The 17,399-nt window shown below is 48.7% G+C and overlaps 1 protein-coding gene across 3 annotated transcripts in view; it reads left to right on the forward strand.

The window, feature by feature from the left end:
* The first annotated feature begins 906 nt into the window (after positions 1-906).
* The window catches only part of SOS1 (SOS Ras/Rac guanine nucleotide exchange factor 1), a 99,168-nt gene continuing 82,675 nt past the window's right edge, over positions 907-17,399 (forward strand). For all 3 annotated transcript variants that reach the window (XR_012903070.2, XM_075925815.2, XM_089777563.1), the window contains exon 1: positions 907-1,385. Coding sequence is in view for 2 of the 3 variants with exons in the window: in XM_075925815.2 (XP_075781930.1) it covers positions 1,299-1,385 (87 nt within the window). In the remaining variant the exon portion in view is untranslated. The remainder of the gene's footprint in view (positions 1,386-17,399) is intronic.

Consider the following 17,399-nt stretch of genomic DNA (forward strand, 5'->3'; position numbering starts at 1 on the left):
GGCCCCTGGAGCAGTTTCTCAGTTGATGACAGTCCTGGCAGTTGGTGCGGGTTAACAGTTTTTGTCATCTGAAGACAGGTGATGACACATGCTGATAGCTGATCACTTGTGGTTGCAGGTTGTGACTGATCAGGAACTTTTCACCAGCTGCTTCCATGTGATCAAAAATTATGGCCATGTTGTGTCTGTTCATGAGTCTGACAGCTGGAGAGAACTGGTTACATTTGGCGTACAATGAGGACAAGTGGAGGCCGCTGGTGCCAATTTGGGCTATTTTGATGGAGGTTGCAAAACCGAGTGGAAGCGTGACAGGGTTGGACATCTGTGCTAGGGGGTGATAATTTGACGGTTAGTGATGGTCTGTCTTTCTCAGAGCTGGTGAAAGAGGGTAACACTTCAAGGCCATTTGACAACAGGTGACATTTTTGTTGTGGAGATGGTCACAGCAGGGCTGTGGTGTGGGAACGTGAGGGTTTCCAAAGGGAGGGTTTCATTGCACGGCTGTTGCAAAAGGTGGTGGGGGGGTGAAGCTGTTGTCTGCCTGGCCCCATAGGACACGTTTTGCCCCTTCACTGGGAGCCAACAGTGGAAGCTGCCTGGGCTTTTAGGGTGGGGGGGGGGGTAGGTAAAGCCCTGGCAGCCGGGGGGGGAGGGGGGCAGGTGAGAGGGCATCAGCCAGCTGGTCCAGGGCCGGGGCCAAAGAAGGAGCCGCTGTAGCCCCTCCCGACCTGCAGGGGGCGCTGCCTGCGGAACCGCTTCCCCGCGCCGGCCCAGCTCGGCGCTCGGCTGCGATTCCTGGCCGCTCGGCCTGAGCCGCGCTTCCGCGCTGAGGCTGGGAGCGAGTGGGCGGGGCGCAGGAGCAGGCCAGGCGCGCCTGCGCCATCCCTCCCCGCGCAGGCGCCCTCGGGAGTAACCGTCCGGGCGAGGAGAGAGGGGGGAAAAAAAAAAAAAAAAAAGCCCCGAGAATTCCAGCCGCGCTCGCGCTCCCGGCGCGCAGACCCCTCCTCCTCCGTGAGGCGGCGCGTGTCCTTCCGCCCTGCGGCGCGCGCGGGCCGGGGCCGTCCGTTGGGCCGGGCATGCCCGCGCGGCTGGCGGGGCAGGGCGGCCGCGCGCCTCCCCGCCGAGCGCTCCGCCGGCCTCGGAGCCCTGCGCGGGGCGGGCGCTGAGGCGAGACCGGGGCGGGGGCGGGATGCGGCCGCCGCCCCCTGCGCTGAGCCCTGGCGGCTGCTGCCCTCCGGCTGCCCGCGCCGCGCCCCCCGCTGACCCCCCCGCCGCGCCCCGCGCCCGCCGGCGGCAGGATGCAGGCGCCGCCGCTGCTCTACGAGTTCTTCAGCGAGGAGAACGCGCCCAAGTGGCGGGGGCTGCTGGTGCCGGCCCTCAAAAAGGTGAGGGGGCGGGGCGAGCCCCCGGGGGGCGGGGCGTGGGGCCGGGCGGGGGAGGGGCGGCCCAGTGGAGGGGAGGATGGGGGGGGGGTCTCCAGTGGCCTGGACGCTGCTCCCGCCACTGAGGGGGAGGGGCGGCCTTGTGGGGATGGTCCAGGAGCCACCCCCGGCCCTTTCCAGGAGTTGGCTGGGTCGCCCCCGGCCTCCCCGCCCGCTGGGCCTCCCTTCGCGCCTACGGGCGTACGGAAAGCAGCCGCAGACCTCGCTGAGCGCCACGGCGCGGGCCCCAGACGTGACCGAGCGCCACGGCCCGAGACCTCGCCGAGCGCCCCGGCGCGGGCCCTAGACGTGACCGAGCGCCCCGGCGCGGGCCCTAGACGTGACCGAGCGCCCCGGCGCGGTCCCTAGACGTGACCGAGCGCCCCAGCGCGGTCCCTAGACGTGACCGAGACGTGACCAAGCGCCACGGCCCGAGACGTGACCAAGCGCCACGGCCCGAGACGTGACCGAGCGCCACGGCGCGGGCCCTAGACGTGACCGAGCACCCCGGCCCAAGACCTCGCCGAGCGCCCCGGCGCGGGCCCGAGACGTGACCGAGCGCCACGGCCCGAGACGTGACCGAGCGCCACGGCCCGAGACGTGACCGAGCGCCATGGCCCGAGACCTCGCCGAGCGCCACGGCGCGGGCCCGAGACGTGACCGAGTGCCACGGCCCGAGACCTCGCCGAGCGCCATGGCGCGGGCCCGAGACGTGACCGAGCGCCCCGGCCCGAGACGTGACCGAGCGCCCCAGCGCGGTCCCTAGACGTGACCGAGCGCCACGGCGCGGGCCCTAGACGTGACCAAGCGCCACGGCGCGGGCCCTAGTCGTGACCGAGCGCCACGGCGCGGGCCCGAGGCGTGACCGAGCGCCCCGGCCCGAGACCTCGCCGAGCGCCACGGCGCGGGCCCTAGACGTGACCGAGCACCCCGGCCCAAGACCTCGCCGAGCGCCACGGCGCGGGCCCGAGACATGACAGAGCGCCCCGGCCCGAGACCTCGCCGAGCGCCACGGCGCGGGCCCGAGACGTGACCGAGCGCCATGGCCCGAGACCTCGCCGAGTGCCCCGGCGCAGGCCCTAGACGTAACCGAGTGCCCCGGCCCGAGACCTCGCCGAGCGCCACGGCGCGGGCCCGAGACGTGACCGAGCGCCACGGCCCGAGATGCCGCCGAGCGCCACGGGGCGGTGTTACGGCAACAGGAGCACTTGCTTCATTTTTATCGTTTAGTTATCTAATTGATCCATTTGATTGGAAATATCGTACTTACGTTTCAGGGTATAGTCTATGCAGCAGTATACACAAGTCACTGGCTATGTGAAGGTTTCATTTTGTACTAGGGATGTAGAATCCCATGTAATTGGTTAACCGGTTAAATGTGAAGTTTGCTTCACTTTTTAACTGGTTAAGGGCCCCCTGCTCCCTGGCGGAGCCAGGCTGGAGCAGACCCTGCATGTGCACCCTCCTCCCCCATGTCCCTCAGGCCTGCTGCAGACAGGGGCTGTTGCAATCTTTTGGAGCAGCCCCTGTCTGTGGCAGGCCTGGCGAGCTGTTCCAGCCCTTAACCAGTTAACTTTTCACATTCCTACTTTGTATTGATTTCGCTAATGCTTTTTCTTTAGCCTCTTATAAAAATAGGCAACTATACAGATAAGTTTATGTACCCCTGGAAGACCCATGCATATCCCCAGGTATATGTACCCCTGGATGAGAACCAGTGGTCTAGTTGCTATCTGAAAGAAGTCTATGTAAAGGATTCTCTAAGCTTTGTCAGTAGATTTGGAGCAAAAGTGTAGGGAGCAAGAGTGTAGGAAACATCACACTTGATCCTATCATGCTGGAGAGCATTTTACTAAGGCCAAGTCCACACTAACACTTCACAGCATTGTAACTTTCTGGCTCAGCCACACTCCCAGCGCTGTTAGCTCCTCCCCTCGCAGAGGTGGTTTACATAAGGCGCTGGGAAAGCTCTCAGCACTCTTGCGGTGGCCACACTTTCAGTTTAAAGTGCTGCTGCGGCTGCACTTTAAACTGCAGCACTTTAAACTGTTAAGTGTAGAGAAAGCCTTACTTCTGGTTTGTGTCTTGGTGCTTCTCTGATGTCGAATTTGTGGTGTGACGGCCTAGTTTATAGCCCAAGGGTGGCTATCTTTTTTTTTTCATCATTACAGCCTCATTTATCTGCATTAATGACTGGCTGATACATCACATGATATCAAATATTGCAAATACATTTTAAAAATTAACTATTTCATATCTGTTGTTTTGTTTGTCATAGTTCATATTGTACTGAATGTACTGCAGTAAATTTTATGACCTTCGTAATGAGAGATCTTACTGTGCAACACTATGCTATTAAGCATACTGAAACACAGGGGGAGATTCTGATAGATTTTTCTTAAGTTGGTATGTTTGCAGATAACAGTACATTTGGTTAGGTTCTCTTGTGTTGTCCTTTTGTGGATCGTTGTTTTTAGAGTAACTATATTTTGTCAGGCTCACTTAGGCTTACCATACCAAAGAGATCAGGCCAGTGAAGCCTTATCCTTGGACATCCTTCCTCTTGTGTTCCAGCTTGGCTCAGAAATCTATTGTTATTGTTTAATTGTAACTTTTTGTGGGACTTCCTTTCTTTTCCAAGTTTGTTAGTTGTGGAATGATTTTTCATCTCAAAGTTGCTTGTTGTCAATCTCTTGTAATTTCTGTTTTTAAACAAATATCGCTTTAAAGGAACTTGCACAGCCTTTTACACTGAAATATTTGTTTATCCCCCTGCATGTTTGTGCATATGAAATTTCTCAGCTGTGATGGTTAGCCTATGTGTCTTAGCCTTTAAAAATAACATTCAACTCTTTTTATTAAAGGAAAAATATAATAAATTCTTAAGGCAGAACTTGTAGAGTTTAAAAGTAAAATTCTAAGAACTTGAGGGGGTAGACTTTTATAGTGAAAATATTTTGCTTAATTAGAGTTGTGGCTTAATGACCTGACTTTAGTTTTAGTATAATTTTGTAAGAATGCCTTTTGCTAAGGATGCTTTTATTAGAAATGAAGGAATAATAAGTGGGTGTGAGTTCATTACAATTTCTGTGTGTTGAAGAAATGGAATATGGGGAAAGTCTGATGATCCACTTCTGAACTTTGTATATTGAAAGCAAGACAAAAGGGGTTCGGGATATCATTGCTTGGAGTAGCTTCAGACTGCAAAACATCCTCAACATCTTATTTTGCACACGCAACAGATATCCTAAGCATTTTACAAGTGTACTGGTTTTAACAGTTAACTGGAACTTCTCGGTGAAACGCTCTCAGGTTTGGCTGAACTGGCACACTTCCCACTGTGGACTAGAAGTCACAAATGTTTCAGCTACATTGATTCAGCCTATCTCATTTCATCTGACAATGCCTTTCCTCATGTTCCAGAGTAAGCACGTTTTCCCAATATCTTCCACACGCTGTACTGTTCTGCTTGTCGAAGCAGGGAGTCTTTTTATCTCTGTATTCTCCACAGCATTTGCTGTGGCTGTGCATATGTGATCACTAAGCTTTTGGGCTAACTACCCATATTTTTGTTTCTTGCAATACCTCTAAACATTTGAAAGCAAGCCAGTCTAAGCCTGCCTGGGATCTGGAACAACAAGGTGCAGAATGGCTCAGATGTTCACAGAAAAGAGCACTAAGTGCCAAGCAGTCCTAGGCCAGGTAAAGGAGACTAGTATGAGCTCCAGCAATACCGATTCCTTTGGGACCACTCAGGTCACTTGCTGCTTCTAGGAAGTTCTTGTTTCTATCCTGATGAGCAAGCCAGCCAGTGAACTGGCCTTGATTATCAGTGCTTCTTGGAGAAACTCTTTTAAAAGTGAGTTCTCTGAGGACCAGCAAGAAAGGAGTCCTGAAATTTGAAGTCAAAATGTCAGAAGAAGTTGAGAAACATAAACTGAGAGGGATGACGAAAAGCCTGCGATACTAAGTAGCATTCTTTTTGGTTTTTGTGTATTGCATTTTGTTTTGTTCATTGTGTATGTCTGGGGAGTGAAAGGCAAACTTACTTGGAGTTAGCAAATAATCATAGAATATAAGAACTGGAAGGGACCTCGAGAGATCATCAAGTCCAGTCCCCTGCCGTCATGGTAGGACCAAGCACCATCTCTAGATCATCCCTGATAGATATCTATCCAACCTGCTCTTAAATATCTCCAGTGATGGAAATTCCACAACCTCCCTAGGCAACTTATTCCTGTGTTTAACCACCCTGACAAGTAGGAAGTTTTTCCTAATGTCCTAAACCTCCCTTGCTGTAGCTTAAGCCCACTGCTTCTCCTATCCTCAGAGGTCAAGGAGAACCATTTTTCTCCCTCCTCCTTGTGACACTCTTTTAGGTACTTGAAAACTGCTATCATATCCCCTTCTCAGTCTTCTCTTTTCTAAACTAAACAAGCCCAATTCTTTCAGTCTTCCTTCATAGCTCATGTTTTCTAGACCGTAAATCATTCTTGTTGCTCTTTGGACCTTCTCCAATTTCTCCACATCTTTCTTGAAACGTGATGCCCAGAACTGGACACAGTACTCCAATTGAGGCCTAACCAGCACAGAGTAGAGTAGAAGAATGACTTTTCATGTCTTGCTCACAACACACCTGTTAATATATCCCAGATTCACGTTTGTCACACTGTTGACTCATATTTAGCTTGTGGTCCACTCTGATCCCTAGATCCCTTTCTTCAGTATTCCTTCCTAGACAGTTGCTTCCCATTCTGATGTGTGAAACTGATTGTTCCTTCCCAAGTGGAGCACTTTGCATTTGTCCTTATTAAACTTCATCCTATTTACCTCCAACTATTTCTCTAGTTTGTCCAGATCATTTGAATTTTGACCCTGTCCTCCAAAGCAGTTGCAACCCCATACAGCTTTATCATCTGCAAACTTAACAAGCGTACTCTCTCAGTGGTTCCCAAACTTTTTGGCATCATGCCCCCCTTTTTGATTTTTGAGAAACCCTCATGCTTCCCTCCCCCCAAAAATAGCAGCAAAACTTGGGGTGGGATTGACAGGGTGTGTATGTGGCTGGGTCGCCTCGCCCCCTCCCTTGAATTTCTTCATCCTTCCCCCCAGGGGGGCACGCCCCCCCAGTTTGGGAACCCATGCTCTATGCGATCATCTAAATAATTGATTAAGATATTGAACAGAACCAGTCCCGAAGAGACCCATGCAGATCCCCATTTGTTATGCCCCACTCGCTATAATGAGGACAAGTGAGATCTGAAGCTTCCCCCCACACACACACATGGGCAGTGAATTATGTGGGCTCATGGTCCAGCAATATTCAGAGCTGGGGGCCCTACTCCACCAATATTTGGAGCTGGGTCTCTGCGGTCCTGCTTGGAGCAGGCCCCAGCCCTCCCCTCCCCCTGTCCCTCCGTGCGTCCTCCCACCCCAGCCCCAGAGCGTCTCTCCCCCAGCCCCGTCCCCGTCCCTGGCCCATCCCTACCGTGTGCAACTTTCATTCAGCTCCCCCATGCTGGCTGCTGCTGCCATGCATGGCGTGTTCAAACGGCGTGCTCAAACAGGTGGGTGGGGAGATGCCCGGGCACGACATGAAGTCACAACCCGGGGCTTTAAAACTGCTCAGCGCCACGTTGCGCCGTGCGGCTGAGTTGCGTGTTCAGAGTCGGGGACACTGAGTTGCGTGTTCAGAGTCAGAGCGCAGACTCCAGCCCCGCATAGTGGAAGGTAGAAGGTAGGAGAGCGTGAGGGAGAAAACTAGGGGAAGGGCTGGGAGAGGAAGGGGCTTGTACGGAGGGGGAGGGGAGAGGGGGAAGAGAGGGGAAGGCACCAAAGGGACAGGATAGACAAGAGACAAATGCCAGAGGGCCAAGTGCAGACAATGAGGAAAAGGGCAGGAGGGGAAGTGTCAGTGGGAGTGGGACAGGGTGATGCTGGAAGGGGAGAGGGGAAGAGCATTGGGGGCTAAAGAGGGTAGGGGAAGGTGCTGGGAGAAGGCTTGAAAGAAGGGGTGGGCATGAAGAAAGCTGGAATGGAACAAGTCATGTGTGAGGGCACAGGGGCATGAGGGGAACGGGGACAGAGGGTGGTGAGGGGGTGGGCATCAGGGAAAAAGGGAGCAGGGGCAGTGAGGGAAGGGGAAGGCACCAGGAGGGTGCAGGGGTAAGGGAAGATGCAGGTGCCAGGGGGTTCTGGGGGTGAAGCAGAAGGGCAGACACCTGCAGGGAAGGGACCAGCACCAGAGGAGAGAGGCAGGGCAGGTGTGTAGAGGGAGGTGTTAGAAGAGGTGATGAGGAGGGGTAGTTCACATGATCAGAGTGGGGCTACTGGAGGAGTGGGCACAAGGGGGAGAGAAGGGCTGGTGGAGTGGGGCAAGTTGCAGGAGGGCTGAGGGCAGTTAGAAGGGCGGGAGTCAGGACAGCAGAGGAGGGTGAGGAGTTGGGGGGCAGCAGGCACCAAAGAAGCTGATGGAACAAGGGGAGGAGACATGGCAGCAGAGAGAAAAGGTAAAGGTTTAAAAATATTTATGAATAACTTGGGTGCCACAGTGGCACATCCAAACAAGCCACATGAACTCAGTACTGGTGCACAACACAAAATTCATTGTGCTCATGGGAAGAAACTCTTCGGCTATATCTACACTGGTGGTTTCTTGCGCAAGAACACGTCCACACTGCCATGTGCAAGCTGTGCTTTTGCACAAGAGCATCCATGGCAGTGTGGACGCTCTCTTGCCCAAGAAAGCTCCGATGACCATTTTAGCCATAGGAGTTTCTTGTGCAAGAAATCCCTGCCGAGCATCCACACTGCCCTCTTGCGCAAGAGAGCTTGCACCTGTTAGAAAAGAGCGTAGCTCTTGCGCAAGACGCCCTCTCTTACCACGCCGTACTATAAATTTCCTTGTGCAAGAGCAGGCCGGCAGTGTGGCTGCTCTGTGGGTTCTTGCACAAGAACGTCTATACTTGCTCAAGAAGCCGCAAGTGTAGACATAGCCTTAGAGGGAACACTTCCCCCAGCCCTGCCACTGAGTTAATGTCACACATATTGGGTTAATGCAACTGCAGGATAGTTGCATGAGGGGGTTTTGTGGGGGCCAAACTAATCCCTGTTGGTAGGAAGATGGTGGGTAAAGCCCCTCGAGAGGGGTGACAGGATACCTTTTACTTCTGGTCATGTATCCATCTTGCCCCGAGCGTGTTACCTCCAGTGGCGTGGCTAACGGGGGCCAAGGGCGTGGCTAATGGGGCACCACCAAAAATTATACAAACCTGCTGCCCATGCTCACACATTCATTTTCAGTTACGTGACAAATCTTAACTTCTTAAACCTGGCACCTTCTTGAGATCACTCTCTGCTTTGTGTCTGCATTCTACTCTAGAATCCTTGGTTTCAGCTGTTACCCTTATTGTTGTCTGCCTTTAACCAGCATCCATTTTAGTAAAATTCCTTTTAGAGTGGGTCAGAGAGAAGCTGAGTACAACTGAGCTGAGTTTAAACATTAAATGTTTAAACATTAAAAGCTCCTGGAAAAACTAAACTTTATACATGTTGCTAAATTCTACAGGCATGAAGTGTGGTGGGGGATAATTCCCCAGAATAAAGCCATGGGTCTATCAGAGCTGAGGGACAAAATTGCTACAGTGAAAATAAGATCACCTTCTCGTCTTTATCGGTGCATCAAATCTTTTCACTGTGCAAGTGTTTGCAACTAGAAAGCATCTGGTAAAAGTTTCATGTTCTACTGGCAAGAGGGCTAACCCTATAGCCAGAGGGGCTGGCTTGAGTTCTCTTAAAAAAGCACTGACTGTTAAGCTATGAAGATGATGAAGCATGGACTGTAGCTTGATCTCTGAAGCTATGCTGCAATGTCAGTTGCTGTCTACATATCTATTTTTAGACATCTTACCCATGTTGTTTAGTGCACCTGACATAAAGGGGACTGTTGGGAGAGTAACGTAATATATGATTTACAAAAAAGCTGCCTTTTCCTGTGTCCAATTAAAATGTTTCATGTCTTGATATGGTGAGGATAGCATCATCATCAAACACACACAGTCTATTGAGGATCGTTGTACTAGCTAGTATGACCCTTAGTTGATGGGGGTCACTCTACGCATCGCGTAGTGAAGTTTCCCACAAGTCTCTGGGGCAGCCTTATAAGTGGTGCCAGGTAGAGTCAGGATATGAGCCTCTTTATGAATCGATGAAGAGTTTGAGAGTATGATGTGTTGGGGTGTATTTTCACCATCCTGGTGAGATAGCAAATGACACTTGAATATCATGAGTGATTGGAAGAATGCCAGATCTCTAGAGCTGGATGGTTTGCACGAAGTCGGAGCACTTTATTCTTGGGATTTGGAGCTTAAACATGTACAGAATGCATCCAGCGGCTTTAAGTCTGCCTGTAAGAGGGTCCAGGTTTCTGACCTGTACACCAATATGGATAGTAGCCAGGTTTGAGAGAAGGGCAAGGTATGTATTCTTTGGTGAAATATTCCCAGCCAGGGAGGAAATTAACATATAGTAGTGGAGTGTTTGTGATTATGATGCCTGCCATTACCCTCTTGCTATATTTGTTTGGCATATAATAAGGAATATTTAAAGGACCAAAATGACAAATTCTTATTATTGTTGGGGACACTTAAAATAATAAGGAATCTAAATAATTCCTTAAGGTAAATTTACTTGAAGTCTTCCTCAAATCCTGTTTTTAGGGTGTTTTGTCATACTGGGGTGAGATTTAGGAAAATATAAAGTTTGTGCATAGTGTCCAGGTATTCCTTTTTACCAGGAAGGAAAAATGCATCACAGACCATGAAATCTGGTGTGTGTGTGTGTGTGTGTGTGTGTGTGTGTGTGTGTGTGTGTGTGTGTGTGTGTGTGTGTGTGTGTGTGTGTGCGCGCGCGCGCGCGCTTTTACTCTACTGAACAGTCTTCATGGGGAGATAGTGTTTCACAAATTGAGGGTACTAACCCCAAAAGGAGTTGCAGGGGGGTCATAAAAGTTATTTTTTGGGGTAGGTCATGATATTGCTTAGGGATGCTAATTATCATTTAAAAAGTTAATTGGTTAAATGCAGGATGGGACTGCTCGGGCCCGGGGCTGCAGCACTGCAGGCAGGGAGCGTGGAGCTGCTCAGGCATGGTGTGGTAGGCCCGATTGGGCTGGAGCAGCCCACTACTAGTTACTCGTAAGCATTACCCGGGTGGGATGTTGCTTAGCAGGTAACTGGTTAACCCTTTGCATCCCTTGTATTGCTACTCTTATTTCTGGGCCACTGTCTTTGGAGCTGGATGGCTGGAGATTGGCTGCTGCTGACTGAGGGCCCAGCTCTCAGAAGTGAAGATGGCAATAACATACCATGTCATCCTTACTTCTGCGTTGCTGCTGGCAGTGGTTTTGCCTTCAAGGCTGGTCTTCCAGCTAGCAGCCACCATTCTTCAGCTATCCAGTTCTAAAGGCAGCACCATCACATGCAGTAGCACAGAAGTAAGAGCCATACTGCAATCCCCCCCCCAAAAAAGCCCTCCTTTTTGTATCAGGACCCCTACAATTACAACACTGTGACATTTTAGATTTAAATAAATAATCATGAAAATTATGACTTAAAAAAAAAATCCTATGACTGTGAAACTGGCTGAAGTGGGCCATGAATTTGTTAGGGCCATATAGGGATGTAAGCGACTAGCCGCTTCCTCTCCCCTTCCCCCTTGCTGCCTCTATCAGAGAGAGGCAGCGTTTAACCAATTAACAGAGAGAGGCAGCCAGAGGTGGGGGGAGAGCGGGAGCCAGCTCAAAAGCCGGTTCCCCCCATCACCATCTCAGAATGGAGGGCAAGAGAGTCAGAGTCAAAGTGGGGAACCTGGCATGATCCAAGAATCAGCTGACTCCCAGCTCGCACCTGGTCCCAGACACTGTGCCTCTGCCAACAGGCTCTTAATACATTTCAAAAGCAGAGGTGCAGCAAGGGGGACCAGGAGCAAGCCCGGAATCAGCTGTCCTAGCTCGCTCCTGGTCTCCCCTGCTGTGCTTCTGCTTGCTGAATGTATTGAGAGCCTGGTGGCTCTTAATACATGTAAAAGGCAGCGCCGCAGTGGTGTTAGCTCCCATCCTGGAAGCTAACCCCGCTGCGGCTCTGCAGTTTCCCCCTTATTGACTAATTGAGTAGTCAATGGAAATTCCATCAACCACTCGATAAGCTGATTACCCACAATTTAACATCCTTAGGGCCCTATCAATAGTTCTGTAGCATTTGTGGGAAGCCTGGCTCACAAGCAATCTCTTGTTATCTCAGAGAAATTTCTTATTAAAATTATAATATTTTTATAGTACATACAATTTCTATTCTGTTGACTGCCCCTAACATTTCCACAAATAAACCATCATGCACATTGCGCAGTGTCATTATTTTCCTGTTCTGCATCTTTATGTTTTCAGTGATCAATGTATAGTCCAATCTTTCTATTCCAGGTAGACTAACATCTACATCTGTGGTTTGGCCAAGATCCAGAAGCCACCCGTTTCAGTCATTATTGAAAATAAATTGATATTCAGAAATGTGGATTTTTTTACTTCAGCAGCAGGAGATTGTTCTATATCCAAGTAAATGATGAAAGGAAATATTCTAAATATTTGACATCTCCACAGAAGAATCTTTCCAGTACAACGACTTCCTCAATTTTATAATTCAGTGATGTGGGGGGCAGTGGAGGTGTGTTCTTTCAGAGCTCTGCTGCAAGCATTCTGGTTGTGTGATGAGTCATCCCTAAGTTACCGCTAAGCCTGAGCCTTCCCATTTCTGAGTTAACCCCTGCGCCTGCTTAAACCATCCCTTAGCCAAAGATGAGTTCATCAGAGGCAATTACCTGCAGATCTTGTGCTAGGCCCCACTCCAGCCAGCCAGGGTTCAGTCAATGCATGAGTGAGGACCCAAACGATCCGTTAGAACCCTATATACCTTCCTTGGAAAGTATTCTCTTCAGTCTGCTGAGCAGCCTCTAGTCATTGCCTGGCCAGGAGCAGTTTCATTGCTTAGTAGTTTTGACAGATTACCCATATCTCTGCGATTCGACTTCTGCTCCTCTCCAAACTTTGCTTGTTGTTGGTCCAGCCAGGCTTTGCTTCTGCTTCAGCCTCTGCCTGTTTTCATGTGAGCCAGTATCTTCTCTTGATTCATCCATCTGCCCTGCAATTCTAATAGTTTGAGCAGACTCCTCTTTTTGTGGTCAGTCCGGCCACCATGATGGAAACCTCCAAAACATCCATTCCGGAGATGTTAAGAGTCGGTTCAGTTCCTTCAGTGCTGAGTTGCTCAGCTGCAATTGAAGAATGCCTTTGTCCATTTACCTCAGTACTTCCAGGGCAGCTAACCACAGTATCCTTAGAACAAGGCCTGAGGATCCTGCTACCAGAGAGGCTTATTAGATTACTAAAGCTATGTCAACACTACAGACCAAAAGTGCTAGTGTAGATATAGTCTAAGTAGGGACTCCCCAGACTGAGGTCTCTTAGATCAGGCTTTGGTCATTTTGACACATTCATTTGTTCTTTTTCACTCAGATTACCTGAACTGTATTAGTACTGCCGAAGCCACCTGCACTTAGAATCATAGAATCATTTAAAGGAAGGCCATTGGTCTGTTATAGCATATGCTTCCTGGGACAGAACAGGTCTGCCACTTCCACAAGGGACTAAACATTATTATCATAAATGAGTTGGATCAGGTTGACCACCTTCCCCCACATTGTGCTGCAGTCATACATTGAATTGCACATAGGACTTGATCATTGACTGGTATATGTCCAGTCCCAGTCTAACCCAGATCATTCAATCTGCCTCCACAGGCAGCCGCACGGCTAAAACCTGCGACCTGTGCAAACTGACACAATGTGAGTGATCCTCACTGAGCAGCAGATGGCGTATTGGCAAGTTAACAGCCCTTTGCCTGTACTGTGGTGGGTGAGACCAGTTTGCCACCGAAGGCTCATGTCAAATCCAGGAAATGGCTATGTTGTGCCCCAGCAGGGGAGTTGCAGCTGGATGTAATTATGGAATTGGGTTACCCAGACAGACCCTTCTTCTGCCAAGATGCATTTTTAACAATTGTGGACTGTTGCCATCCCCACCTACAGGTCTTTTTCTTGTCTGTGCATTCATTTCATCGATATCTGAGGTGAGCTTCACCCAGTTTGTGCTTGTGGATTCTGGGGTCTCCAGCAATTTTTAGGCACAGAGTTCATTAAGGCTAGTGAAGTTCTTGTACAAAGAAATCTTGTCCCAGACATAATGGAGGTGCTGCCACACACACAATTGCACCCATTCTTGTCAAAATTCAAGACCACCAAGAAACTCCAATTTAAATTGTTTAACTTACCCCTCTTCCCAGTCATACTCTATATCCCCTCTCTCTCACTCCATAATCCAAATATCTCCTGTATCTTCCAAGAGATGGTTTATCTGGCTACTGCCAGCAATGGTGTCTAGCTGAGTCAGGTTCCAAGAAAATGAAGAATGGCGTGGAGAGGGCTGCTACTTTTTGTATCCATCAAATTCAGGCAGGTAATTGTGCCCCAATCCCAGCAAAATATTGAGATTTTGCAAATGTTTGCTTTAAAAAACAAAAAGAAAAGCTGATGTCCCACCCCTGAGAATTTTGGTTGTTCCATCAACCTCCAGCCATAGGCCAAAATTTCATTTGAATTAATTCATCCCTTGTCTGAATCAGAATTCTGGGTCTTGCAGCAGTGGTTCTCGATCTGTACCTACATGTAAAAATTTTTAGAGACCCACAAATTGCGGGGGGGGGAAAGGTTAAAAATCACTGCCCTGTAGGAATGTTTCAGTGAGAATGTGTCAAAAAACTTTGTCTGTTTACATCCCCTGCAGGGGCTCCCAATTCTGTTGGCCCGAAAAGGAGGACAGGTCTTTGTGTAGCATATTGAGCTCTGAATCACATTAAAATCAAGAATAAATATCCGTTCGGATTTGTGAACTATTGAAAAGGGTCAGCTCTGCAAAAATATCTTCCAAACGTAATCATCTTTGTATATATAATCTATTCTGTATTTGAGAGGGCAAAGAGTGAAGGACAGCAGTTTCACACCAAATACTTCCATTTTGAATACCCTTTAGTATTTCCAGCACTTCAGCCACATTCCAGTTCTTTGTTGGTGACATCTTGGAGAATATTTTGGACCTATTTGTAGTGAGCTACATGGATGATATCCTCATCTCTTCTCAGAAAATCAATCCCTTCGTGTCTAACCTATTTGGAACTCGAGTGTCTTTGCGCGAATGGCCTGTACAGGAAGCCCAAAAAGCGAGCGTCTGACTGTGCTTCCCTTTGACTTTTTAAGCAATATCATTTCCTCCAAAGGGATAAGTATAGATCCATAAAAGGTGTCTATAATTATAGCATGGGAAGAGCTGAGAGATCTTTAATGTCTAGTGCTTCCTAGGGTTTGCCAACTTTTACATACAGTTCATAAGTGAGGTTTTCAAAAGTAATTAACCCCATAACCAGCTGCTGCCAGAGGACAGCAGTCCCAAACAATCTGCTTCTGAGCAACTGAAACATCTGAAGAAGTGGGCTGTGCCTACAAAAGCTAATGATAACATCTACATGTTTTGTTAGTCTTTAAAGTGCTCCCAAGCTATTTGTTGTTTTTTAAGTTTATCCTGTACAGACTGACTCAGCTACCCCCTGAAGCTTTTGATACATCTTAGTTCATCTGGAGCTGACTAAACTGTTTTTTGTCAAAGGAGATACTCTGATTATGTGATCAGAGCAGTACTATCATAGCGACGTACATCCCTGAGTGTTCTCTGTCTCTATGTAGTCCATTCCTAATGGTTGATTCCTATGAAACAACGGTATGAAGTCTGAGACAAGAAAATGTTGGTCATCAAAGCTGTCTCTTTGAGGAGTGGTGTCATCTCTTGGAAGGCACTCGTTTTTCTGTTCAGGTATTCATGGATCAAATAACTTAGTATACATGCAAGCTGCAAATGCTCTCAACCAACACCAGGTCTGTTGTTTCCACCCTCCGCTTCCTTCCTCTCCCCCCCCCCCCCCCAATTTAATTTCACCATGACCTATTGCCCTTGCATCTGCCCTGCTAAGCCTGGCATACTATCTTGCAAGAGTGAGTACTTAGACAAGGAGAATAGACCTCCAGGGCTTGCCACAATCTTGAAGCCCTATCATCTTGTCAGTGTATTAGCAAACAATGATTTACTGTCTCTTCAAGTCTTTGCTGCCCCCTATCCATTTGAAGTAAATATGAAGTCAGCCATCACAGATCTGGTCCCTGCTTCAAACTTCTTGGTCAAGAATGGAATTTTCTTGTTAAAGATTGGATCTGTGTCCTCTGTAGTCAACCACATCTTGCCACACTCCTGCTATGATTCACTCCTGCTGGCCATTTCAGTCTCTAGGAAAATTTATTGAGACTAATCTCTCAATTTCTGTTGGCCAAACCTACTGTGGATGTGAACAGTTAACCGGTTACACAGTAAGCATCACCCTTACCTTGCTGGGTGATGGTTACCAGGTACCAGTTAGCCAGTACCCAGGAGCAGCCCTCTGCCTACGACTGTCCACAGGTAAAGGGTTGCTCCAGCACCACGGGGCTTGGGAGCCAGCAACCCTGTGTGCAGGGGGGCCAGAAGCAGAAGCCAGCAGCTACACGGGCTGCTTCAGCCAGGCTGGAGTGGTCCCCCCGGGATCCCACTTAATCAGTTAACCAGTTAAATCTTAGGTTTACTCAGTTAACTCATTAATCCGGATTTTACCTCCCTAAAACCTACATTGGTCTTTAATGTCTTACAGCGCAAGAGTTGATATAAGTGCTTGGACTCTTTCCTCTCTGTCCCTCCCACGCTTTGCCAGACCACTGGACACTTTAGTTTCTTCGCCATCTTCATCCCAATCCTGGTTATTTATTTCTATGGACATTATCACTGATCTCCTGAATTTCAACAGTCTCCCAAATATCCTTCTTTATCAACCTTCTCACAAAGATGTCTCACTACTTATGTTGCTGGAAAATTCCTATTACAGAGATGACAGATACGTTTAATCATATTTCAAAGCTTCAGGATTTATCATCTGACATGGTTTGACTCAGAATTGCAGTTCATTTTTTGCAGGAATAAACTCTTATATGTTAAGCTGTGAGCTTCCTCTGCCTACCACCTGTAGGCTGAGTGGAAGATGGAGTGAATGAACCAAATTTTGTGGTAATATGTTAGCTGTTTTATCAGCTACTTCAGAATGACTGGGTGGTGCTTCTTTGCTTTGCTGAGTTCATGTACAATTCCAACCGTAGATCAGATTGCCAAAGTCTTTTTTTATGCCAGCTAAAGTTTCCACCCTTGTGTTCACCTGCCCACATTGCCAGCTTCCCACTTTCCTGTAGCCTCTAACCTGTGTTAACGCCTGCATCATGTCCACTAAGAATTGAAAATCTACCTAGAATTGTCCAAGAGGTATTAAAAAGATACACTGATCTCTTTTTGGCAGGACACCCTTCTGATCACAGTAGATGGTAAGGTATAGCTCAATGCATTTCCTGGACACAACCAGCCCTCAAGGAAGTCTGTTACTGACTACTAATGTCTTGGCCCATTCCAGGTCATCCAATTGATTAACCCAGTGGCCTTCAGAGTCCAGCTACCCAATAGTTCAAGGTGCAGCCAGAGTTTCTGGTTTCCCTGATGGAAACAGTAAATCAGCTATTTATTTTGGAGATGGGTACAGCCACCTGCCTCCTCCATTATAGTTCAGGGGCCAGAAGAATCCCTAGTGAAGTAGTTCTTGGACTTTTAAGTTCTCCAAGGGAAGCTCTTATTTTATCAATTGGGAGAGCTTGGTGCAAATCTTCCTACCAGGTTCCTGTAATGCCACATCAATCAATTTATGTTAAGAAATGAACAATTACAATTCGTAGTTATTTGTTACTCAGGCTTATAGT

The sequence above is a fragment of the Pelodiscus sinensis genome, chromosome 3 (genome assembly GCF_052426305.1).
Source record: "Pelodiscus sinensis isolate ZL-2025 chromosome 3, ASM5242630v1, whole genome shotgun sequence".
In the NCBI taxonomy this organism is placed as follows: Eukaryota; Metazoa; Chordata; order Testudines; family Trionychidae; genus Pelodiscus; species Pelodiscus sinensis.